This window comes from Microtus oregoni, unplaced genomic scaffold (assembly GCF_018167655.1).
Source record: "Microtus oregoni isolate MIOR12 unplaced genomic scaffold, Mior012 000002F_ref0000024, whole genome shotgun sequence".
Classification (NCBI taxonomy): Eukaryota; Metazoa; Chordata; class Mammalia; order Rodentia; family Cricetidae; genus Microtus; species Microtus oregoni.
In genome coordinates, this window is record NW_024543061.1 from 72544093 (window position 1) to 72570482 (window position 26390).

A 26390-nucleotide genomic window follows, 5' to 3' on the forward strand; every position below is an offset into this window, starting at 1 on the left:
TAGTCTGGTCTACAGAGTAAGTTCCAGGAGAACTGGGGCTACACATTGAAACCCTGCTTCAAACAAACAAGCAAAAGAGAAAAAAAATAAAAGAGAGGAGTTCAATGGTTGGGGCCCTGTCTGCCCTTTTATAGGACTTGGTTTCAATTCCCAGGACTTACATGGCAGCTCAGAGCTGTCTGTGACTACAGTTCTAGAGGATCTGATACCCTCACACAGACATAAATGCAGGCAGAGAACTAATGCAACTAAATAAATATAAATAAATAATAAACAATAATACACATATGAGAACTATAACAAATTTTATGAGAAAAAATAGAAATTAATTCCCTGTGAAAATAATTTTAAAGAATTTATGTCATAGGTGAAGCTAGTATTCACCTGCAAGGGAAGCATTAAGAAGTATTCTGTCTGGTTCTATGATCTAACAGTTAGCACTCCGGACTCTGAAATTTTTCCTACTTCTGAAATACCAAATTATTAAAACAATTTCATTACATTTTAATATGAGATCAACAACAAAAGATGAAAATTGTCATAATTAAAAGGAAGAAAAAATATAATTATTATAATTAGATGCAGATTATATGAACAAGAAACAGTGAGATTGACATAGAAAATTCAAGTGACACTTCTATAAAGCATCTGGATGGAAGTTCACAAAACAAATGTAATTCCCATATCTTTATATATGAATTACTAGTCTAAACTTTTGCTACATTATAAGATCTCAATTGCTCCATATGAAAACTGACATTGCACTGGTGAACTCTGAAGTATACATAAATCCTTAGGTTGCAGCCACATATATGACACCATCTGTCTATAAGTGCCTATATAACACGTCAATTTTTAATTTTATAATGTCTAATTTTCATTAAAATAGTGACTTACTTTGAATTATAAATATATATTCCCAATAATGTTATACATAATCCACTGTTTTCATTGTGGAACTAACACCCATAGAGAAATTGAGTAAAATGTCACCATGATTCTAAGAATATCTAAAAATCATTTGAAGTGTAAGACTACACAGAAAATTTTATGAGAAATTAAGCAATTTTTCTCTATAAGAAATTATTTTATTTCTATAAAATCCATTAATGTTATTTTACTGTTTATAGGTGTGCACATTTACTTGTAATTTTATTATTATTATAACATTATTTATATGTATGTGTGTCATGCATATGTGGGTGTGCTTGTCTGCACATGTCTGTGTGTTTAGAGCTGTACATTAAATGTCTATTTCTATGAATTAAACTTTATATTCTTGATACAGGGTCTATATAAACCATAGTTTTTTGTTTCATCTAGACTAATCAGTCAGATATCCTCAGCATCTGTCTGTATTTGATTCCTAAGTGCTGGGCTGTGCCTGACTTTTAGTTGTGTGCTAGGGAGCTAACCTCAGGTCTTCACGTTTAAAGAGTTAAAATAAATAGCATTATATAATGAAATATTTCTATAGACAATAACTGTATTTCTATATTATTAATTAATCATTTTAAAATCTTGAATAATTTACAGCCATTGAAGTTTTATTAATAAAATATTCTTACATGTAGATGTTTATATTCTAATTCTTCTCAAAATTGTTTACTGTTTCTATAGCACTTCTTACAGAATGTAAGTACATTTACAACACATACATTGAAAATGAAGAGTACTTTTTTATGAAGAAATTCTCATTGAAAATATGCAAGATTATCCCCCTAATATGTTAGATACACAAAAGTCCAAATTCTTGGATCTTACACCTTAACACTGACAGTATGAGAAGAGAGGTCTGTCTCAGCTTACTGTTTCCCATAATCAGGACACATGAATGGAATGATGGAAAAGCAATTATACCAACAGGGTAAAAATATGTTAAAAAATTTTTCTCTTTAAAGTCATAGCTCCAAAGTTGTACAAAAAGAGAGAATGTAAAAATTACATACAGCAGGAGAAAGGCAACCACAGTTTTCAAGGCTTTGATGTGAGCTGTGGTGTTAGCATCTCTGGCACTTTTAACAATGTGCTTTATCTTCTTCAGATGTTTCCATAGGGAGAAGATGAGCAGATAAAAACGTCGTCATGGACACAGTGAAAGGTATTACTGTGAACATAGTATTTGTTAATACAAGAAGTCTGGGAATGCCTGTAAAATTTTTTAGTTTGTCGCTGTAAGATACATTTGTATTGAACTGATTCATCCATGTATTTATTAGTATGTTTGTTACTAAAATATTTACAAACAAGAGGAACAGAGAAACCAGCAATGCTACTGTAATCACTTTTGTAAGTCTCCACCTTAGGTAGAGGAAAATAGAGTAAGAAAAATTGGCTACTTTGAGAAAATAAAGAATGCTGAGAATGGTTGCTAGCCAGATGCACCAATGGTTAGAAATTACCCAGATAAGATTAGTCAGTATTATTGTTTTCATAAGCACTTCTACATCTGGGTACATCGATAATATTGTCATCATTAGGTACATTGACCACAACACAGTGATCCTGGAGATAGCCAGAGCAGTGAGGATCTGATCCACTGAAGAGATCTTTCTTCTTTTGACCCAGTCCATGATGTTCACCAGTACTATGAAGCCGTTCCCCAAATTCCCAGTTATGAACTCCACATTGAGCATTGTTGCAAATATCACCAGTGCAGCAGTACTCATTGTCTGAAGAGAATGTTTTGTTTCTTAAATTCTCTGATGAATAGATGTTAATGCAGTCATTTTGAATGCCATGTCTCAGGAGTTTTTAAAAATATACAGCATATACACTCAATCCAGGCTTCATATGTAATAATAAGCAAAGAAACCAACAGGTTCAGATGGCTTCTTGAAAGTACTGAATTTTCTAAGTCAGGTTGAGCTCCATCCAGACGTTTGTTCCATAGCAGTCCAAAGTCTTTTTTTCCTGACAATAAAGGACATGCTGAAATTTTATATGCTAACATGCAAATTCATACACATCTATTTGAATTATCTAAATGTATTTACATTTCATATTCTAATCTGATAACTTGTGGTCTGAAAAAGGAGCATTCAAAATCTCTATATCATGAAGGAGGAAACTAATCGAAACAAGCATAAGAGCTTTCTTAAGTAACAATGATATTTCAACATTTCAAATTAGGACTACAGAGAGACATATGCTCATATTGGCCTAACTATAAGTTGTCTAATAACTTGATGCATATCAGTAGTCCTCAAATATTTAAAATGAGAATAACTACTTCATCAATTATTCTGGCAAGAATGCACATGTGCACACACAAATGCACACATATCTCACATTTTTCTATCTAAATTATTTCCACTTTAATATGGAAATACAGACTTTGCACTTAACATTGCTTATTCTTATAACTAATTTTGCATATCATGATAGCCATGATGTTTAGAAAATGATTCCAATTGGATACTAAATATAGTGATTCAATAAACTTAGGGAAATTTTTCCTTTGCATATGAAAACTAGTACAAATCTATCTGAACCTCTGAAGCAGTCACTAGGGTGAGAGGGCTCAAGCTCACAGTAAACATGCTCCTCACCTTCTGCCTGTTCTTCACCCCATAGGGCAATTTTTTGTGAGCATCAATGACTTTGAGATTTTTGTCTTTCTTTACCTCGCCCCCCATTATAGGCTCTATAATCAACTAACAACAGATGCCACACTCTCTGCCTGAGATAGAAAATAAATAGCATAATGCCACTTTTCTCTCCAAGCTGAAGACAACACAAGGAAATGAAACAATTAAGAACCAATCAAAACAGAATGAATGCATTATCAACTTCATGTGATGTCAGAAATGATCTAGGATATTGCTGTGTGTAAAGTTCACACACTCTGTGTTCTCTGAAGGAACGATAAACAAAGAAAATCAGCTTGAACTGTTTGGAAAGTAAGGTAGGCCAGTATGAAAAATATTTTAGAAATTTCAGGAGCATATTGTGGTATCATCTTAGAGACTGAAATGTCCCCTGAAGCCTGTGAGTTCTGGGAGAGGGAGGAGCTGCGAGTAGTATTGCTGTGCTCGTTCATGTACGTTACGCTAGGTTGAACACACCTTATGTTCTACCTGAAGAGCCCCTTGGGAAAGGTTATCTTTGAGACAAGGTGAGAATGACATTAACACTTCATACCAAAAGCACAGTAGCAAATTCATTCTTCAGAGATTACTGGGTCTTTAACATTTCTTTGTAAATTCTAATTTACACATATTTAGAAAGTACCATGTTTCATCTTAATGCTGCCATTCACAATTCATATGCTGACAATATTGAGTTCACACAACTAAAAGCTTTCAGATATCTCTCTTCTTAGAGCATTACAGCTACAATCATAATCTCAAACACACATTTTCAGTACCTGGATAGGGCAATATAAGCACACAGTTATCATCTTTCAATCTATAGGAACCCATACAACCTAATTTAATGGGGATATGAAAAGAACCCTACTTCCTAAAAATTTTTAATTATTTTTTCTTCCGTGATGAGAATGTGCTGTGACCTGCTCTGCATTTCTTACAATTGAAAAGAGTTTTGGGGTGTGCCTTATCCTAATTTACTTAATTACTCTATTTCTGGTAATACTGAAGCAGGATGACTGAAACTGTTGTGTAAATCAGCAACCACTCTTCTTTTTCCAGCAATGTATTATTAAATGAAAACTAAATGCATTGATAAAAAGTTACAACTTTGAACTTATCAAAAGAAATCAGAAAGATGTGAATGGATAGATATGTCAAAATAATCTCAGAGAAAATGAGCCTGTGAACTTATCAAACACAGTTGATTAAGGACTAATGTAACCTCAGTAAATTAAAGAAGAAAGGACAAAACTCTTGGTCATTTCTTAGCATCAAGGCAATAGAGAAGACCAGAGAGATGTAATACTGAACTGAATTCAGGAACAGGGATACCGTGCATGCTCTGACTTGGCTCATGGAGAAGAGATGACCACCGCCTGCTGGGTTAACTCAGGCCTCACTTCCTCTTCAACAGAAAAGTACTCTGTCTGAGAATTAAATTAGGTGAAGGCTTCTTCTAATTACAAGAGTTAGAGAACTTATGACAGTTTTATCTTATGAACCCAGCTGCTATTACAGATCATGGGTGCAAGTGAGTCATACAAGGAATACACAAATTGGCAATAGCATGTGAAAGTCCTCTTATTCCACCAACAGCCTCTGTTTCTTTAGTCAATATCTTGTGTGATCTAGGTTATCCCGCTGATGGACTAGACTGGAAATATTGTTTTAAGCATCACAATTTACTTTTCTTTTCTTTTTTCTTCTTTTTTTATTTTTATTTTTTTGAGAAAAAGGAAAAAAAAGTTTCCCCCTCCTCCCAGCCTCTCATTTCCCTCCCCCTCCTCCCACCCTTCTCCCCCTCCCCACACTCCTCTCCCCCTCCCTCTCCAGTCCAAAGAGCAGTCAGGGTTCCCTGCCCTGTGGAAAGTCCAAGGTCCTCCCCCCTCCGTCCATGTCTAGGAAGGTGAACATCCAAACTGGCTCGGCTCCCAAACAGCCAGAACATGAAGTAGGATCAAAACCCAGTGCCATTGTCCTTGGCTTCTCATCAGCCCTCATTGTTCGCCATGTTCAGAGAGTCCGGTTTTATCCCATGCTTTTTCGATCATAGTCCAGCTGGCCTGGTGAGCTCCCAATAGATCAGCCCCACTGTCTCACTGGGTGGGTGCACCCCTCGTGGTCCTGACTTCCTTGCTCATGTTCTCCCTCCTTCTGCTCCTCATTGGGACCTTGGGAGCTCAGTCCAGTGCTCCAGTGTGGGTCTCTGTCTCTATCTCCATCCATCACCAGATGAAGGTTCTATGGTGATATGCAAGATATTCGCCAATATTGCTATTGAAAAAAATTCCGCCTCCTCCCCGCCTCCCATTTCCTACCCCCCACACACTTCTCTCCCTCTCCTGCCACTCCTCTCTGCCTCCCCCACTCTTTTCCCCCACCCTCTCCAGTCCTAAGAGCAGTCAGGGTTCCCTGCCCTGTGGGAAGTCCAAGGTCCTCCCCGCTCCATCCAGGTCTAGGAAGGTGAGCATCCAAACATTAAATTCATATCAATAAAACACAACTTACTTTTCTAAATAATGTTCAAAGCCCTTATGTATGAAAGATTTGGATTCAAGCTTTTAGGTTTATGGGTAGTGATTGTTTCAGGAAGGCTCTAACCTAATTAGTGCTTCAATCTTCTTATAAATTCATAATTCAATATATAATTAAAAAGTGGGAGACACTATGTAAGTGGGTCCTGATTGATTAGAAGAAGTGTGATGATGTGAGCATGCATGCATATATCTTGTCTCCAGTCCTTCTGTCTCTTTCTTTTTCTTTATTTCTAAAAATGTCTCTCCAGTCATGCATTCTTAATAACCTGATAGCCCTATCTGAGACCAAAGCAACCATATAGAGCTAGACAACTCTCCGAATCCATGAGCCAAAGGAAATCTCTTTTTAAGTTGTCTATGTCTCAGTGGCTATCATTGAAGAAGAGGGAGTAGAAAAAAGGATAAATCCAAGAAGCACTGGACAACTATAAGGAAATATCTAGATCCAGCAGGGTAAGTAACTACTCATATGAACTCACAGCACATTCAAAACCATTGTAAGCTCACATCAGACCAAATCTCATCAGAGAGAGTCCAGTTAGGAATACAATCTTACTCCTAGCTATAGAGTAATGGAAAATGTTAACTTCGAAAGGAGAGAGAAATGGTTTTCTCTAGGAGTACAGCTCCTGATAACTTGATTATGCTCCAATGGAAGACCACACATAGAAGAATGTCTGGGCAGCAAAATTATTATTTGTTTAGGAGAGAATAAAGAACACAAAGGTGGGTGGGTAGGAACAGGGGTTGAGTTTGGGAAGAATTAGATTATGGAGTATGAATATGAATAGAATATCTTGTTTGAAATTCAAAACTCTTAAAGAATTAATAAGAAATGAAAACTAAAAATAGAAAAAATATGTCATCCAAAATTTTATATATATACATTGAGCTATATCTTCTTTTTGGGAAGAGTTTGATATAGGTTTTCTCTGTAGCTTTGGAGCCTTTCTTGGAACTAGCTCTTGTAGACCAGGCTGGCCTCAAACTTAAGAGAGATCCGCTTGTCTTTGCCTCCTGGGTGCTGGGATTAAAGGTGTGTGCCACTAATATTCAACATGAGCAATATCTTCTTATTTGGTGCTAATATAGTTTTATCATTATTTATATTTTTCTTTGACATTTAAGTTCTCTTCACACTTTTCAAGTAGCTGCTTCAGAGACTACTCCAGTAATGCTTTCACTAAAATTGAAAAATCAATCTTTTACTCTGAAAGTGTCTACATGTATACAGTGTGCAGGTGCACAAAGAAGTCAGAGACAGCAGGTCCAATGCAGCTGGAATTATAGGCAATTGTGAGCTGTCTAATGTGAGTGCTGAAAACAAAATTTGACTCCTCTGCATGGGCAGTAGCAGTGTTAACTACTAAGCCATCTCTTCAAACCTTGGCTATTAATTGTAACAAATACTTGTTCTCATCTCTGATATTTTCTTCTGAATTACTTTAGGATTATGTCAGGTTTTTTATTTAAATTGGACATAGTCTCTGTCAATTTTATCATCCTCTTGAATGAATAAACTTTCCATTGGGTATCATGGAGATATTTTTATTTTATAGATAAATATTACTAAAGAATATTATAATCAATTAAAATTTCATATATTAAATAGTATACTTACTTTACTTAGAATTATAAATACAATCAAATTCAGGCAATAAGATCACATTTTTGATGACTAAGATTTGTACATTTTCTTTATGTTTATTATTTCATTTCTTTAGCATAACCTCTTATACTAAATTTTTCTCTCTGTGTTTGCTTGCCTAAGTGTCTGTGGCATGATTCCTTTCATAGTAGCTTGAAAATCAAGTTTTGCCCCCTCATATTTCAAGAGGATATATGTGAAAATCAAGAGGCTAGCAGATTTGGATCCTGGTGAGGCTTCTTTTAGTAACTGGTAGAAGGACACACGTCCATGGAGCTTTATGCTATTTACAGACTCCTGAATCCTTTTCTCTTCTCAGGAGGACTGGTCTCTTCCTAGTAGAGTCTTGATTTATAACTTCATTTAATTTTACTGATATCCTTTGAATGGTTACCGTCAAGTACAACCACACTGAGAGGTAAGAATTCAGCATTTGGAAACAAATTGGTCTGTGACAGTCTTTATAAAGCAGGCCTATTATTAAATATTGCAGTGAGAATGCATGTGTGGGAAATTGTACAAATCTCTTTAAAAACATATTTTAATGAATTCCTAGAGAATTTCACACACATTCAATCATATTCACCCCCTCTCCCATGTCCTTAAGCTGTGTCCTCTTTCTATTTTAAAATTTTATTTGTTTTACATATTAACCACAATCCTCTTGCCCTCCCTACCTTCTGCCCCCCTTCCTTCCCTCCCAACCCATTGTCCATCCACTCCTCTAAAAGGGTAAGACCTCTCATGGAATTCAACAAAGCCTGGCACATTAACTTAAGGCAGGACCAAGCTCCTATTATACCTCCATGAATCAAGGTTGAGCAAGGCATTCCACCATAGGGAATAGGCTCCAAATATCCAGCACATGAAATACGAATAGATCCTAGTCCCATTGCCAGGGGCTCCTCAACAGAACCTATCTAGTATCATTAGTGTTGCTTGTATACTCCTAGGGACATGGCCATCACTGAAACACATTGAGTCCACCAGGCAACACAACTTAAAGAAAGCTACCTCCCTGTATTCAGAAGTAGCTGAGCCACTCAAAAGTAGTAGTAATTAATGGAATAAATAATAACAGGTTTTGAGTTAAGAGTATAAAGTCATGGCAGTATAATTTTTGAGCATTTCTTTTTACTAAATGAAAATAAATTTTCCACATAATATATTCTGATCATGGTCCCCCTCCCAAAACTCCTCCCAGATCCTTCCCACTGCCTCCCCACCAAACCAACTCCATGGTGAACACTTAAGAGTAAAATAAAATTATTTTATAGCAAGTGATTTTTAGAAAATCTTTCCTGTGCTTGAATATTATGTTTTTTTCTTTTGGAATTCTTTACTATTTCTAAGTTCTTTCTTGTTTTTACTTTGATTTTTTTTAATAAATTTTACACATACAAGGTTATAATGCAACATATGTGTATTAATCAGTATATTATGGTTATATGTAATAGATATCTGTCATTGTTTTCATTAGAAATGAATGATGTATGCAGGGAGAAAGCAAATTACTCTTCGCTAGGATGAGTCCCTTACTGGTTGTTCAATGCAGGGTGGTGAGCCTAAAGACACACAAAAATCAAAGTGGATTCAGTAGGTTGTATTTCTGTATACTTGTATACACACACACTCGTCAAATAAAATCAAAGACAAAGAGGTAGGAGGGATGAACTCAAGAGAAGGCAGCTAGGAGGGACTGGATGAAGGAAAATGAGGGAGTAAAGTGATGTAATTCTTTCAATTAAAAGAATTTTTAAAAAGAAATATGAAAACATTTTATGAAATAACACATTTTGATACTTATAATGGATTTTATTAATTCAGGACCAAATAATTTAGTGTGAAGAAAATTTCAACCTTTTTATCTGAAAGCTAAAAATATTATTTTAACTGCCACTGAAAAAACTAATAAAACATTCAATATACTGAGGGAATAGTTATTAGCACAACCATAGAACATTTGAAAGGTTCCAGACATTTCATTAAAATGCCAACAAAAACAAAGCTCTAAAATCATAAGAAGATCAACAAATCATTATATGTAGATCATATGTTTCGGTCAGGGTTTCTGTGTATAACAAGCTTGGCTGTTCTGGAACTTACTCTGTAGACCAGGCTAGCCTCGATTGAACTCACAAGATATACCTGCCTCTGCCTCCCAAGTTGCTGGGATTAAAGGCAAACACCATCACCTGGCATGATCTTCTAATTACAAAAACAAGTGGCTGAGATTAGCACACAAAGGTCACGTAATATTTTATCAAAGTATTCTGACTTCCCATTCAGTAATCACAATCATAATATATCCCATTATATATTAACCAGGACTTCCCATTCAGTAAGTACAATCATTGTGTATCCCTTCATACCTTAACCAGGTGCCCAAACTGAGCATCTGAAGAACCATGCATCTTTACTTGAAAATTATATGTGAGTGGGAAAGATATACAAAATATCAATTATCTGACAAAATAATAACACCCTATGTTATGTAGTTACCTACCAAACCTTCTACCATCTGTTCTATGATGTCTTGTTTGCATTAAAAAGACTCCAGGTACCAGAGAAAATAAGTTCAACACATACTTTATTGTTTACTAGATGAATGATATAACATAAAACATGAAATCAATATGTAAACACAACCCATCAGTCTAAGTTGGAAAAATAAGACAGAAACAAAATATTGATAAACTTATAGACTTACAAGATTGTATGTTACTTAAGACTCTTCAGTCCTGAGCACTGGCTAAAAGACAATGTTTCTATTAATCTCAGTTCTTCATCAGAATTGCAGTGTTTACCTGTTTCATTCACTGTATGCAATTTTTCACTCTCTTGCTATTTCTACCAAAAAAATCAATATGAAAATCACACAGGTCAAAAATGTTAATTTTCTTACTACTTATGTAATATAGTAGTTATACTAAATTTTGTTCCAAAAATAATCAGTTGATCATCATAATTAAGTCCTGGATCCTGATGGTATAAAGTAAACAAAAACATCCACAACTTTGTACGATATTCAGTGAGTAAACTGTCACTTGACAGACTTTCCCATTCTTGAACATTGCTGGTGGGAATGCAAACTTGTACAGTCACTGTAGAAATCAATACAGAATTTTCTAAGAAAATTGGGATTCAATCTGCCTCAAGACCCAAGGATACAACTTTTGGGATATACCCAAAGGATGCTACCCAAAGGACACTTGCTCAACTATGGCCATTGTGACTTTATTCAATAGAAGAAGAAACTGGAAACAACCTAGATGTCCTTCAACTGGTGAATGGATAAAGAGAATATGGTACACTTACACAAAGATGTATTTTATTACTCAGCTGTTTTTTAAAAAGATATTATGAATTTTTTCAGGAAAATGAATGCAACTAGAAAATCATCCTTAGTGAGGTAACACAGACCCAGAAAGACAATTATGGTTTGTGCTCACTTATAAGTGGATATTAGCTGTTATGTAATAACCAAATTTTAATCCACAGACTCAGAAAGGTCAGGTAAAGAGGAAGGCTATGATAGAATCATGAAATTCCCTAGGATGTGGAATTACAAAAGATTCTGCATATGGACTGGAGGTAGGTTGGATCAGGAGCTGGAGGAATCAGGGCAGAGAGGGGGAAGGCATGGATGGATAGTGTTTGAGGAAGAATAGGATTGGAGGACACTTGGGAGTGGTATGAAAATCAAGTTCTGCAGAAACTTTATGTAATCTAAGAGGGTGATTCTAATAGAGACCTGGAGGTCCCCATCGGGTCAATTGTTTAGCAGATCTAGGAACACTACAGAAGAGGTGTAGGGCAAGGAGACTGTGGGAGTCAGAGATGTAGGACACTAAGAGAACATGGTCCATCAAATAAACTAAGCAGGGCTCACATGGGCTCAAAGAGATTGAAATGGCAAGCATGAGGCCTGTGTGCATCTGCAACAGGCCTACTGAGTATGTTATATAGCCATTAGCTTGGTGTTTTTGTGAGACTACCTACAGAAGGAGCTGGTGCATCTCTGAGTCTTCCCTGCATTTGAGACACCTTCTCTCTTATTGAGGTACATTATCCAGCCTTAATATGAGGCTTTCGTATTTTCTTATTGTATATTGTCTTATCTTGTTTGGCAGACATCTCTTGGAGGCCTGCTATTTTGTAAAGTGGAAATGGAAGGAGAATGGATATGGGGTAAAGAATGGGGTAAGAGATGCTGTGGGAGCGCATTCCACTCCTTCAGCCAAAAGCCTTTAAGATACCAGCCCACTTGGGTGTGATTTCTGATACTCTAAAAGCAGTTATATAGCGTGTGTCCACTCTCTTGCTTTCAGTTTCCACTTCTGGCTGCTACACTCTGTTCCTGTTCATGCAAAGGGCAGTTATCTAAGACAGTGATCTGTAAGTTTTCTTTTATTATTTGTAATTCTGAACTGATGTGGAACTACTTTGTGACTTCCATCATCAAGGGGAAGCAAGGAAGAGAGAAGGTAAAAGATATATTTCAGTTGGGATGCATTGTATGGAAGGAGAACCTATTTTCAATAAGAAAAGTGGGATATGTTTCCAGATGCAAATCACTTATTCTTAATAGGTATTCATTATGTAGCAACTCTAGAGAAGAATAAAGTGTGTTTATGACATTTATTCTCTCTATATAGTGAGAGGTTTTATAAAGACATTTTACACAACTATATCATGTAGTTTAACATATACATTCTCAATTCTATATTTTGTCACCACCTTTACTGTTCTCCAGCAAATCTCTTCGACTACTGTGTGTATGTGAGAGAGAGAGAGACAGAGACAGAGACACAGAGAGATTATAAATATATAACTACTGTAGGCTTGGATTTTTACTATAAATTATACAGATAAAACATGCATATATTAGTACTGCATCTTTAAAATATAAGACCCATATGAGATGAACACTAAGATATTTATATTTAAGTCTGACTTATTTCACTTAACATCTAATCTTCATTGGAATACACTTTCTTGCAAGTGACATACATTTGTACCTTTCTATTTCTGCTTAAAACTAATATATCTATCTATAGATGGATAGATAGGTAGATAGACAGACAGACAGATAGTTAGACATACATATATTCATATATATTCATTATTTTTTTATCTGTTGTCAGACATATAGGTCTATTCTATCACCTGGCTATTATGTTCACAATTAAAATGAGCAGAGACATATAATTATTTTTGTTGTCATCCACGTTTGTCATACTTATAGTTAGACTAATCTGATTCTTTAGATACATAGAGATTGTATTCTGCATAGATATGTAATCTTCAAACACTTCAAAGAACTGTAGAATATGGCATTTAAATAACTTATGGTTCTGTTGATGTGAGATACGATTGCTCCTGGGAGCATCAATCAATTCCCGAGAGAATGTTGGGCATCAAACACACTCCACTTGGAGCTTGTTTACTTCTTGGCAAAACTAACCTTTAGGAAAAGAACTGCCCATGCAGTAACCACTGACAAAATGTATATCTGGACTGGACAAGTGGGATACAAGGAAAAAAAAATACTGCCAAACGTTACTAAAACTTACTAAGACAGGGTAAGAGGGTTTTGAAAGTTTTCCTGTCTATGAAAATGGTCTGTCAGTTATTCTAGGCCTTAGCCAAAGTTTGTTTCCCCATGTATCAAATGAGACTTTGTGTGATTGGCCAAGTAGCAGTTTTCTCTGTCATTTATTGAACATTTTGGGAGTTGCTTGTTTGCACTTCCTGTTTACCCAAGTAATATTATTTTCCTTCTCAGGTCTTTGATGGGGTTGAAGACTAGATAGTCATAGTTACTTTCTTCTCATGACTTAGCCAAACCATTTCTAATACAAGACTTAGACTCCTTAGGATAGCATAGTTATTGAAACATTAGGATATGTTTCTTGCTTCATATTGTTTATGCTGGTTATAATTCTAATTTTTACATTTGATATCTTTTTTATTATATCTAGTTTTGCATTGGGTTTGGAACTCATTAATTTAGACAAAAGTGGGAGGTGCTGGGAGAGTAATCCTTCAGCCAATGACCTTTAGATGCTGGACTACTTTTGATGTAGCCTTGGGTGCTGTAAAAACAGATGTAGAAATATGAGTATCTCTCTTGGATGTGGCCTTGGGTGCTGTAAAAACAGATGTAGAAATATGAGTGTCTCTCTTGGCTGCTGGATTCATTTCCTGTTTCTCACTCATGTAGAGGACCATTGATCTGTGAATCCATCCCTAAATTAAAAACCCTTTTTTATATTCTATACTATGTTAGGGTAGAACTACTTTATTATAATCGTCAACAAAAGACCATTTTACAGATGTCACCAACACTTCTGACACGTAGCATGGAGAGATCTGTTATTCAACTGGAAACTTCAAACCTTTAGGCTAATGATCAGTTTTAGACGTTAAGTAATCATCAATCTCACCAAAATCTTAACTCTGTAAGATGTAGTTACAACTTGCCTGCATGATATGCCCACTTGTGTAATAGTGTCATGAACTAAGTTACAGAGAAATCAACCACTATTTTATTAGATTTAAGCCCCACACTATGAAATGGATCCTGTACCATATGTTGTAAATGAGACCAAGACACTGCAATAAGATAGGTCATAAGCACAAGAAAAAATTACTTTTCTGATAAATGAGCATAACAAAAAATGACTACTAAAAACATATGGCTTTACCCATAGATCACTAAAACCTCACTTCACCCTCATCAGAGAAGTTCTTGCAGTTGATAACAGTTAACACAGAAACCTACAACCAAACAAGAAGAATATAGTGAATGTTTTTGCGGTTTGTATTCTTATTGGGATACTGGTAATACATTAATCTCTGCAAGATTCAGGAATCTATGTAGAAGAGGAGGTAGACAGGTTGTAAAAGCCAAAGGTGGTAAATGGCTCTAAGGGGACAGAATTTTCCAGACACAAAAGGGCCAGGGCACTTACAAATTCAGAGACAATGACACATTACAAGACCAATACAAGTTAAATCCAGAAAAAAAAAATGTCAGTATGGAGAAGGGAAAATGGACTTAAAGTTCCTCACCTAACCAAGAGGATATCTACAATTTATAACTGGTGGCAGGGAAATCATTTTTCTTTAATGGAATGGTGCTGCATATAGGCAGGGGAACACACGGGAATAGTTGACCAACACATATGTGGATTCCATAATTTTGTTTGTTTGGTTGTTTCATTGGTTGTTTTTGTTTGGGGATTTTATGTTTTTTGTTTTTATTTCTTTATAAAGAGAGAAAAAGAATATTATTTGGGTGGATGGTAAATGGAGATCTCATAGAAGTTTGGAAAATGGAAGGAATATAACAAAAATACATTGTATAAAAATCCTTATTTATATGTATATGATTTATAGATATTTATTTATTCAGAACATTGAAACATCTTTACAAGATTTCTCTGTCAGTTAACTTGACAACTTGACATTTTTTTTGGCTACAACTTACTCTTTTTAGACACTTTCTAGTTTTATTTTGCATCTGATAGCTTCAAGTCCCACTTATTCAAAGGTCAAACAATATACTTTATTCAATATAGTATTATGGATTAGATTATATATCATTGTTTATGTGCCACTATTAAAATATGTCAGTTTAATTCAATAAACAAGAAATATAAAATTTTCTTATAAATAACAATACCTTTAATCTCAGTAATCAGGAGGCAGATGCAGGCTGATTTCTGAGTTTGAGGCTAGTCTAGTGTACAGAGTGAGTTCCAGGAGAGCTGGGGCTACACACAGAAACCCTGTCTCAAACAAACAAACAAACAAACAAGCAAAAAAGAAAAAAAAATGAGCTCAGTTGTTGGGAGCACTGTCTGCATTTCCAGAACACTACTTGGTTTCAAGTCCCCAAACCCACATGACAGCTTACAACTCTCTGTGACTTCAGTTCCAAGGGATCTAACACCCTCACACAGACATAAATGTAGGCAAAGCACTAATGTACATGAAATAAATAAATAAAATAAACACAGTACACATTTCATAATGTAGTAGATTTTTTGAGAACAAATAGAAATTTATTTTCTGTAAAGATAATCTAAAAATATTTGTGTCATAAGTTAGTGTTTCACGTCCCATTGAAGTACCAAGAAATATTATTTTTGGTTCTATGATCTAACAGTTAGCTCTCTGGACTCTGAAATTATTCCTACTTCTTCAAAACTAAGTCATTAAAACAACTTCATTACATTTTATTATGAGGCAAACACCAACAGATGAAAATTTCCATATTATAAGGAAAAAGAAACATAATGATTAAAATTACATGCAGATTACATGAACAAGAAACAGTGAGTTTGACATAGAAAATTAATGTGACACTTCGGTAAAGCTTCTGGCTGCCAGTTCAGAAAACACATATAATCCCCACACCTCTATATATGTATTACTAGGTCCTAAACTTTTGCCAAGTTAGGTCTCAATTTCTCCATATGAAAACTGACATTGCACTGGTGAACTCTGTTGTATGCATAAATACTCAAGTTGCAGGCACATATATGACACCATTTCTCTAGCAAGTGCCTATGAATCACATCAATTTTCTATTTTATAATGTCTAGTTTTTATTAAAATTGTGGCTTACTTCCAATTGTAAATATTTATTTCCAATAGACTATTTAATCAAAATGCCACCATGATTTTGAGAAGATATAAAAACTTTGATTTGTAAGTCTACATAGAAAATTTTATGATAAAAAACAATTTTTCTAGATTAGAAATTTTTTGATGTGTATAAAATTTATTGATTTTTTTACTGTTTCATGGGTGTGTGCATTTAATTGCAATTTTATTATTATATCATTATTTATATGCATGGGTGTCATACAGCTGTATGTATGTGTGTTTGTCAGCACATGTCTGTGTATTTAGAGTTGTACAATGGATGTCCACTTCTATAAATTAATCCTTATAGTCTTGATATAGGGTCTCTAATTATAAACTGAAGTTTGCTGTTTCTGATAGACTGATCAGCCAGTGATTTTCAGAATCTACCTATGTTTGATCCCTAAGTGTTGAACTACGTCTATCCTTTACTTAGGTGCTAGGGAGCTGATTTGAGGTCTTTATTCTTTTTTTTCTTTTTTTTCTTTTTTTTTTTTTTTTTGGTTTTTCGAGACAGGGTTTCTCTGTGGTTTTGGAGCCTGTCCTGGAACTAGCTCTTGTAGACCAGGCTGGTCTCGAACTCACAGAGATCCGCCTGCCTCTGCCTCCCAAGTGCTGGGATTAAAGGTGTGCGCCACCACCGCCCGGCTTGAGGTCTTTATTCTTAAACAGCAATAGTAAATAAAAAATTGCATAATTAACTATTTCTCTAACAGAAGTGGATATTTCTATAGTATAATCATTTGAAAATCTCAAATAATTTACAACCATTGAAATTTTATTACTGAAAATATTCTTACATGTAGATGTTTTATATTCTCATTATTCCCATAGTTGCTTTCAGTTTGTATAGCACTTGCTTCTTACAAGATTCAATTGCATTTACAATATGTACATTAAAATGAACAATAATTTCTTATGAAGTAATGCCCATCAAAATTATGCAAATTATCCCCCACCTACTGTGTCAGAGACTCAAGGGTGCACATCCTTGGATCTTGCTCCTTAATGCTGTCAGTACAAGAAAAGAGGTCTGCCTCAGCTTACTGTTTCCCATTATTAGAACAAACGAATGGAGTGATGGAAAAGCAATTATACCAACACGGAAAATATTTTTGAAAATATTATTTTCTTCAAGCTCATGACTCCAAAGTTGTATGAAAAGAGAGAATGTAAAAATTGCATACAGCAGGAGAAAGGCAACTATAGCTTTCAAGGCTGTGATGTGAGCTGTGGTGCTGGCATCTCGGGAGCTCTTGGTAATGTGCTTTATCTTCTTCACATGTTTCCACAGAGAGAAGATGAGCAAAAAAAACATTGTCATAGACGCAGTGAAAGGTACTAATGGAAACATAGCATTTGTTAATACAAGAAGCCTTGTAATGTGTGTAAATTTTTTTAATTTGCAGCTGTAAGATACATTTGCTTTGAACTGATCCATCCACATGTCTATTTGTATTTCCACCACTAAAATATTTACAAACAAGAGGAACAGGGAAACCAGCAATGCCACTGGAACGACCTTTGTAAGTCTCCACCTTAGGTAGAGGAAAATAGAGTTAGAAAAATTGGCTACCTTGAGAAAATAAAGGATGCTGAGAATGGTGGCCATCCAGATGCTAAAATGGTTAGAAATTATCCAGATAAGATTACTCAGTTTTACTGTTATTATGGTCACTTTTAATTCTGGGTACATTGAAAACATTGATATCATTATGTACACTGACCACAGAACAATGATCCTGGAGATGGCCAAAGCAGTGAGGCTCTGATCCACTGAAGAGATCTTTCTTCTCTTGACCCAGTCCATGATGTTCACCACTGCAATGAACACATTCCCCAAATTTCCAGATATAAACTCCACATTGAACATTGTTGTTGATATCACTTGTATGGCATCTCTCATTGTTTTTATGTTCTCGGACATAAAGTCACTGAAGAATTGGTGGCAATGCAATCATTTTAAATGCTATATTTCTACAATTTTTCAAAGTATACCACATATACACTCATTTTAGTTTTCAGATGCAATAATAAAAAAACAAGCAATATCAGGTGGCTTCACGAAAGAATTGCATTTTCTAAGTCTGGTTGAGCTCCATCCAGATGCCTTGTTCCATAGTAGCCCAGAGTCTTTTTGACTGATGATAAAGGACATGCTGAAGTTTCATATGCCAACATTCAAATTCATATACATTTATTTGCATTATTGCATGGATTTACCTTTCATATTTTAATCTGATAACTTGAGGTCTGGAAAAGTACCATGCAAAAACTGTAAGTCATGCAGGAGAGGAAAATGAAATCTAAACCAACACAAGTTATTTCTTAAGTAAAGATATGTCAACACTTCAAATTAGGACTCCAGAGAGATTTTCTCATATTGTCCAAAAAAACTATCTAATAACTATATGTAGACCATTAGTACTTGAATATATAGTAATGAGAATAACTACTTCATCAATTATTCTGGCATATACATACATACACAAATACCTCACATTTATTTTTATCTAAATAATTTTCTACTTCATTATGAAAGAGCGTAGACTACATTTCTTATTTTGGTAGCTCATTCTTTGAATCAAGATAGTTACAATGTTTAAATATTAGTACCAAGTGAACAAACTGGTACTAAATATAGTGATTCAATAAACTTAGGTAAAGTTTTTCTTATGAATGAAAACTTATACAAATCTATCTGAAACACTGAATTAGTCACTAAGCTGAGGGTGCTCAGGCTCTTTACCTTTTGCCTGTCCTTCCCTCAAAAGGGCAATTTCTTGTGAGCATCATTGACTTTGAAATTTTTTTCTTTCTTTACATCCCACCGTTATTGGTTTTATAATGAACTAACAACGAATGACAAACTCTCTAATTGAGATCATAATGCCACTACTCTGTAGCAGCTGAAGAGAACACAAAGAAATGAGACAATAAAGGAACTAATCAAAAGATGCATCATCAACTTCATGTGATGTCAGAAAGGATCTAGGGTATTGCTGTGTATAAAGTTCACATACTTTGTGATCTCTGAAGGAACAATGAACAAAGAAAATCAACATGAACTGTCCAGAACGTAAGGTAGGCCAGTATGAGACATAGTTTAAAATTTTCAGAAGCATAATTATGGTATCATGTTAGAGGCTATTAGGTCCCATGGCTTGGCTTCTTCCATGTAAGAAAGAGGGAAGGCAAAATAGACAAAGAAAAATTTAAGTAACTGTGGATATGTAATTATACATTCTTAGCAAAGTGACAAAATCATGATTGTGGAGGCTGGAAGCAATATTGCTCTACCTGTTCCTGTACCTTATATTGGGCAAACACACCTTATGTTCTGCCTGAACAACAGCTCCTTGAGAAAGGTGATCTTTCAGCCAAGGTGACACTGACATAATCACTTGATCCCAAAAGCAGAGTGCAAATTCGTTCTTCAGAATACTGGGTCTTTACTCAATTCCATGTAAATTCTAATTTACACATGTTTTGAAAGTACCACATTTCACCTTAATGCTGCCAATACTGAGTTCATATAATTGAAAGCTTTTAGATCTCAAACACACATTTTCAGCACCTAAATGGGACAATATAAATATTTGGTTATGATCATTCATTCACTATATACCATATGATCTAATTTAATGGGGGTATGAAAAGAACACCATTTCCTAAAAATTATCAACTATTTTTCTTTGATGATAGTCATTACTGAGAATGTGCTGTGACCTGCTATTCATTACTTCTGATAGAACAGAAGTTTATGGTATACCTTAGCCTAATTTGCTTGAATGTGCAATGTATTGGTTTACTCTACTTCTGTTAATACTTAAGCAGGATGACTGAAACTTTTGTGTAAGCAAGGAACCACTTTTTTTTAGCAATGTATCATAAAATGAAGACTAATTGCATTAATAAAAATTTACCACTTTTGAACTTTTCAGATGAAATCAGGAAGATGTGGATAGATAGATATGCCAGAATTATCTCAGGGAAGGTGAGTCTGTGAATTTATGAAATATAGTGTTTAAGGACAGATGTGACTTCAATAAATTAAAAGAGAAGTAGTGTCAAAGCCCTGCCTCATTTCTTGGCATCAAGGCAATACAGAGAACCAGATGGTGGAAATACTGAACATGGAGAGATCTACCTGCTATTAAGCTAGAACCTTCAAGTCTTTAGGCTAACAATCATTTCTTGTAGTAATACTAGCAGCGGGGCTGTGTCCCCGGCACCCAGCCGCCCACATGGCTAGCTTATGCCCCGAAATAATTACACGGAAACTGTATTCTTTTAAACACTGCCTGGCCCATTAGTTCCAGCCTCTTATTGGCCAGCTCTTACATATCAATCTAACCCATTTCTAATATCCCTGTAACATCACGAGGTGTCTTACCAGGGAAGATCTTAACCTGCGTCTGTGTCTGGTAGGAGAATCATGGCGACTCTCTGATTTAGCTTCTTTCTCCCAGCATTTTGTTCTGTTTTTTCTGCCTACCTAAGGGTTGGCATATCAAATGGGCCTAGGCAGTTTCTTTATTAATAAGAAATCACTCCCATATCATTTTAGAATTTAAGTAATCATCAATTTTACCCTAATCTGAACTCGGTGAGAAGTAATAATATCCTGGCTGTATGAGATGCCCACTTCTGTAATACTGACATGAATTAAGTTATATAGTAACCAACCACTATTTTATTGGAGTTAAGGCCAACTCTATGAAATAGATCCCATGCCTGATATTATAAATGAGACCAAGAACCTGGGAACAGATATGTCATAAGCACAAGGAAAAACTATTTTTTTGATAAATGAGCATAACAATAAAATACAGCTAATAACATATTGCTTAACCCATAGATCACTAAACCATCATCAGAGAAGTTCTTGCAGTTGATGACAATTAACACAGAAACCTACAACCAAATAATAAAAGAGTGAAAGTCATTGGGGTTTGCATCCTTAATGGAATACCTGTATCACATACCTCTCTGCAAGATTCAGATATCTATGTAAAAGTGGACAGATTATAAGAACCAAAGGTGGTAAATGCCTAAAAGGAAATAGCATTTTCTAGATACAGAAGGACACTGAACTTATAAATTCACAGAAACTATGATAGCGTGAACAAGACCAATACAAGTTCAAACCAGAAAAAAGTCAGGATGGAGTAGAAAAATGAACTTAAAATTCCACCCCTCACAAAGGAGCTATCTACAATTTATAACTTTTGAGAGAAGGAAATCAGTTTTCTTCAATAGAACGATATTGCCTGCATATATCGGCAACATCCTAGAGGAGGCACACACTCAGTGATAGTTGGTCAATACAATAAGAATTCCATAATTTGATTCATTGATGGTTTAGTTTAGGTTGAGAATTTTGCCTACCACAATTGAAACATTTGGCATTTCAATGTCTCTTTGTACCTTTGGAAATTGATTCTCCTACCCAAGCCTCGGTATTATAATCAAATGACTCAACCTTTGCAAGACCCATTTATCCATTGGTATTGACTTGACCCTTAAAGGCCCAAGTATCTGTTTTCATTGTAAACTGGCATTTTCAAAAGCCAGAGGTTCAATAAGTACTTGTCTTGCTTCTGTATCTGTCACCCCTATATGTACGACTTTAGTTAATCTTTGTAAAAAGTCTCTAAAGGGTTCTCTTAGGCCGTGTATGCCTTAGTATATGATTCAATTTTTTTTCCTAGTTCTTGATTCCTGTCATAAGAATTCAAGGCTACCGTATAGCATAGGGACAAGATGTGTCCCTTAAAAATAGCTTGACTCTATAGATGAGCATAATGACCCTCACTAAGTCTTAGATCTTGGGAAGCCTCAAATCCTTGGACTCTACCTTGATGTTTTAGGGCTTTAGCTTCCTCTCTCCAATAGCACTTCCTCTGTTGTTGAGGCCTGTATTCTAGCACTGATGAGACTAATTTAAGTCACTCATATGGAGTAAGCCTATTGATTAAAGTGCATGTCTTTACTATCTCCCTAATAAATGGTAAATGCATGTCATAAGATACTATTGCCCACTTATATTCTTTTAAATCTTTTATGCCTATAGGTTTCCATTTACATTTTGTGTAACTGGTTGGATGTTGAGTATTTGATGGCTTTTCAGAGGTAATAACAGGATAAGTAGCTAAACCTCTTGGTAAGTCATCTCTGACTCTGAGAGATACTTGTGATGCTAAATCCTTTGCCTGTAGCTCCTCTCCTTGCTTATCAGTTTTGACAAGTTCCTCAATCAATTCAAATCATTTTGTCATTGTGTTTTGTACAGCCTGAATCTTTCGACATGTGAATAATTATAATGACTTTATCAAATCAATTAATTTCTGAATCTCATTCTGCACATATGATTTCAAGGTTTTAAATTTTTCCATTAAAGATATCTTCTCATCTTAGAGATTATTTGGATGGTGTGTAGATTGCCTTCCCAGAGGGATGCTCTAACTGATAGCTTATCATAACTTTAACAGATTTTGATAGTCAATATCAGCACTATAAATCCTTTCAGATAATCTATCAGTACTCTTTTGTAAGGTTACATAACCTATTGATATGGATTGAATTTGGCCTGTCTAATTAAGGTAATCATTTGAAATACTATAAATCCTCCTAGCTAAAGACTGTATGCCTCCTAAAAGTTTCTCATGTCTGACACTGTAATCAAACTCTTTATTTAAGTATATAATATGAAGAACAAAGCTAATAGCGACTATGGCCCCCAAAATAAATGTATAAAGTAGCTCATATAACTCTTGCAGAATTCCATCCACAGTAGAAACAAAAAAAAACAAAAAAGTTTGTTAAATTGCTAGACGGTGATATTGTCTGCCATTACCTTGGGGTTGGTTTACAATTTTCCAATTTATTTATTTATTCATTAATCAAATTAACTTACCTCAGTTATAATTTTCAGGAAATTATTGTAGGTATAATAATCTTGATTGGCCAGCAGGTGTCGCACTTGTGTCGCACTTGTGACAGTAAGACAGCTCCAAGATCAGTACCTGAATTACTGGAGACTTAGAATTACTAACAGATTTAGTTAATTACTTTAGAGCCGCACACCCACATACAGAGAAGATTTGAGTTGGGAGGATATCAAGGAACCCAGAAAACTTACAGGAAGTTGAGAGCCATGAGGTTATTGGCCTGAGCCTAGGCCAGATATTTGTTTATATGAACTGGGAAAGTAAGCCTATGTTCCATGTTCAGGATTAGAACCCCTACTCCTGCAGTCAGATCTCCACCTGATCAAAGCAGGCCTGGCAGAAGCCAGAGAAGCAACATAGAAGTTGCAGCAAAAAGCTGTGGGTAGCAGTAACTCAGCCACTTAGTAGGTGGAACCAAGCTCCTCGAATATAGTGAAGCATATAATTCCCAAGTCACTGGAAGGCCAACCGAGCCAAACCTTGTGCACATGCCCATAGGGGTAGTTCAACTATGAGGTGTAGTTGAATAGCATGGGGAGGGAGAAAGTCATGAGGGTCTGAGCAGGGCCCTGGCAATGCTGTGGACTAAGGCCACATGTGTACAGATTTTTTGGTGTACAAAAGAATTGCACAGTAGCCTAGAATAAAGTATAACAAAGGTTTATTTATTTGGGGGTAAACTCACAGGAAGCGTGGTGATCTGCAGTACTTTGCATGCACTGGGAACTTGAATTGAATCCAGCAGCCAAGAGGCCCACACACAATTTTTGTCTGCATTTATAGTATATGAGACCTCAACCAAAGTGGGCCAGTATCTTAAAGTCTTTTGGCTAAAGAAGTTCCCACAGCAAAGAAGAAAAAATAATGATTATAACTGAATGTAGATTATATGAACAAGAAACGGTGAACTTGACATAGAAAATTCATGTGTCACTTTGATAAAGCACCTGACTACCAGTTCAGAAAACAAATACGATCTAAAATTACTATATATGGATTACTAGGTCCTAGACTTTTGCTACATTAGAGACCTCAATCTCTCCATATGAACTGACATTGTACTGCTGAGCTCTGTAATATGCATAAATACTTGAGTTGCTGCCACATACATGACATCATCTGCTAGTATGTGTTAAAAACATCAAATTTCTACTTTCTGATGTCTAGTTTCTGTTAAAATAGTGACTTGTTTCCAAATGTAAGTTATATATTCCAAACAATGGTATACATAACCCATTGTTTTTTATTATGAAACTAACACTCATAGAGAAATTAAGTAAAATGTCACCATGATTCTGAGAAAACCAATATACTACTTGATTTGTAAGTCTATATAGAAAACTCCATGAGAAATTAAACAATTTACCTAGATTTTAAATAATTTTATGTGTATAAAATTTATTGATTATTTTTACTGTTTCATAGGTGTTTACATTTACTTGTAATATTATTATATCATTATTTACATGTATTTATGTCATGAATATGTACGCTAGTGTTTTTGGCTGAACCTGTCATGTCTGAGTGTTTATGGGTATACACTGGATGTCTGTTTCCATAAATTAAACTTATTTTCTTGATATAGGGCTTCCATTTAAAATTGGAGTTTGTTATTTCAGCTAGACTCAATAGCCTGTGATCCTCAAGCTCTGTCTGTGTTAGATCCCTGAGTGCTGGGATGTACCTACCTTTAGCTGGTTGTTAGGGAGCTGACCTCCAGTCTTCATGTTTAGACAGTAAAATAAAACAAAAACAAAAACAAAAAACAATGGGCTATTTATCTAGAAAAAAAGCTATGTTTCTATTATATAAATTAATCATTTTAAAATCTCAAAGAATTTGCCACCATTAAAACTATGCTAGTTAAAATATCCTTACATGTATATGTTTCATATTCCCATTCTTATCAAAGTTGTTTTCTGTTTGTCTAGCAGTTATTTCTTACATAATGGTACACAAAATGCAAGTATATTTGCAGCATGTACATTTAAAATAAAGAATAATTTCCTGTGAAATTATAATCCTCATTGAAAGTATGCAAAATTATCTCCTCGATATTGTGTCAGAGACCCAAGGGTCCACATGCTTGGATCTTGTACCTTAACAGCGACAGTACCAGAAGAGAGGTCTGCCTCAGCTTACTGTTTCCCATAATCAGGACATAAGAATGGAGTGATGGAAAGGCAATAACACCAACAGGACAAAAATATTTGAAAAAAAACTTTTCTTCAAACTCATAACTCCAAAGGTGTACAAAAAGAGAAAGGGTGAAAATAACATACAGCAGGAGGAAGGCAACCACAGTTTTCAAGACTTTGATGTGAGCTGTGGTGCTGACATCTCTGGAGCTTTTGGCAATGTACTTTATCTTCTTCAAATGTTTCCACAAGGAGAAGATGAGCAGAAAAAACATTGTCATGGACATAGTGAACGGTATTAATGTAAACATAGTGTTTGTTGATGCAAGAATCTTGGGAATGTGTGTAAAATTCTTTAATTTGTAGCTGAAAGATAAATTTGCTTTGACCTGATCCATCCACATATCTATTTGTATTTCTGCCTCTAAAATATTTAGAAACAAGAGGAACAGGGAAACCAACAATGCCACTGAAACTACCTTTGTAAATCTCCACCTTAGGTAGAGGAAAATAGAGTGAGAAAAATTAGCTATCTTGAGAAAATAAAGGATGCTGAGAATGGTGGCTAGCCAGATGCTAAAATGGTTAGAAATTACCCAGGTAAGATTACTTAGCCTTACTGTTTTCATAGTCACTTCTGCATCTGGGTACAATGAAAATGTTGATGCCAAAATGTACAGTGACCACAGCAGGGTGATTCTGGAGATGGCCAGAGCAGTGAGGATCTGATCCACTGAAGAGATCTTTCTTCTCTTGACCCAGTCCATGATGTTCACCAGTACTATGAATCCATTCCCCAAATTCCCAGTTATGAACTCCACATTGAGTATTGTCACAGATATCACTTGTACAGCAGCATTCAT

At 35.3% G+C, this 26390-nt stretch overlaps 2 protein-coding genes and 1 pseudogene across 2 annotated transcripts; all 3 read right to left on the reverse strand.

The window, feature by feature from the left end:
* Positions 1-1729: 1729 nt before the first annotated feature.
* LOC121436624 lies at positions 1730-2669 on the reverse strand (annotated as a pseudogene).
* Positions 2670-17403: 14734 nt separating this feature from the next.
* Positions 17404-18342, reverse strand: LOC121436632 (taste receptor type 2 member 125-like). Its single transcript, XM_041636651.1, has one exon. The coding sequence runs from the start codon at positions 18340-18342 to the stop codon at positions 17404-17406; it is 939 nt and encodes a 312-aa protein (XP_041492585.1).
* A 7109-nt stretch (positions 18343-25451) lies between these two features.
* On the reverse strand, positions 25452-26390 carry LOC121436641 (taste receptor type 2 member 125-like). The gene has a single exon (XM_041636654.1). It carries the CDS (start codon positions 26388-26390, stop codon positions 25452-25454), a length of 939 nt encoding a protein of 312 aa, XP_041492588.1.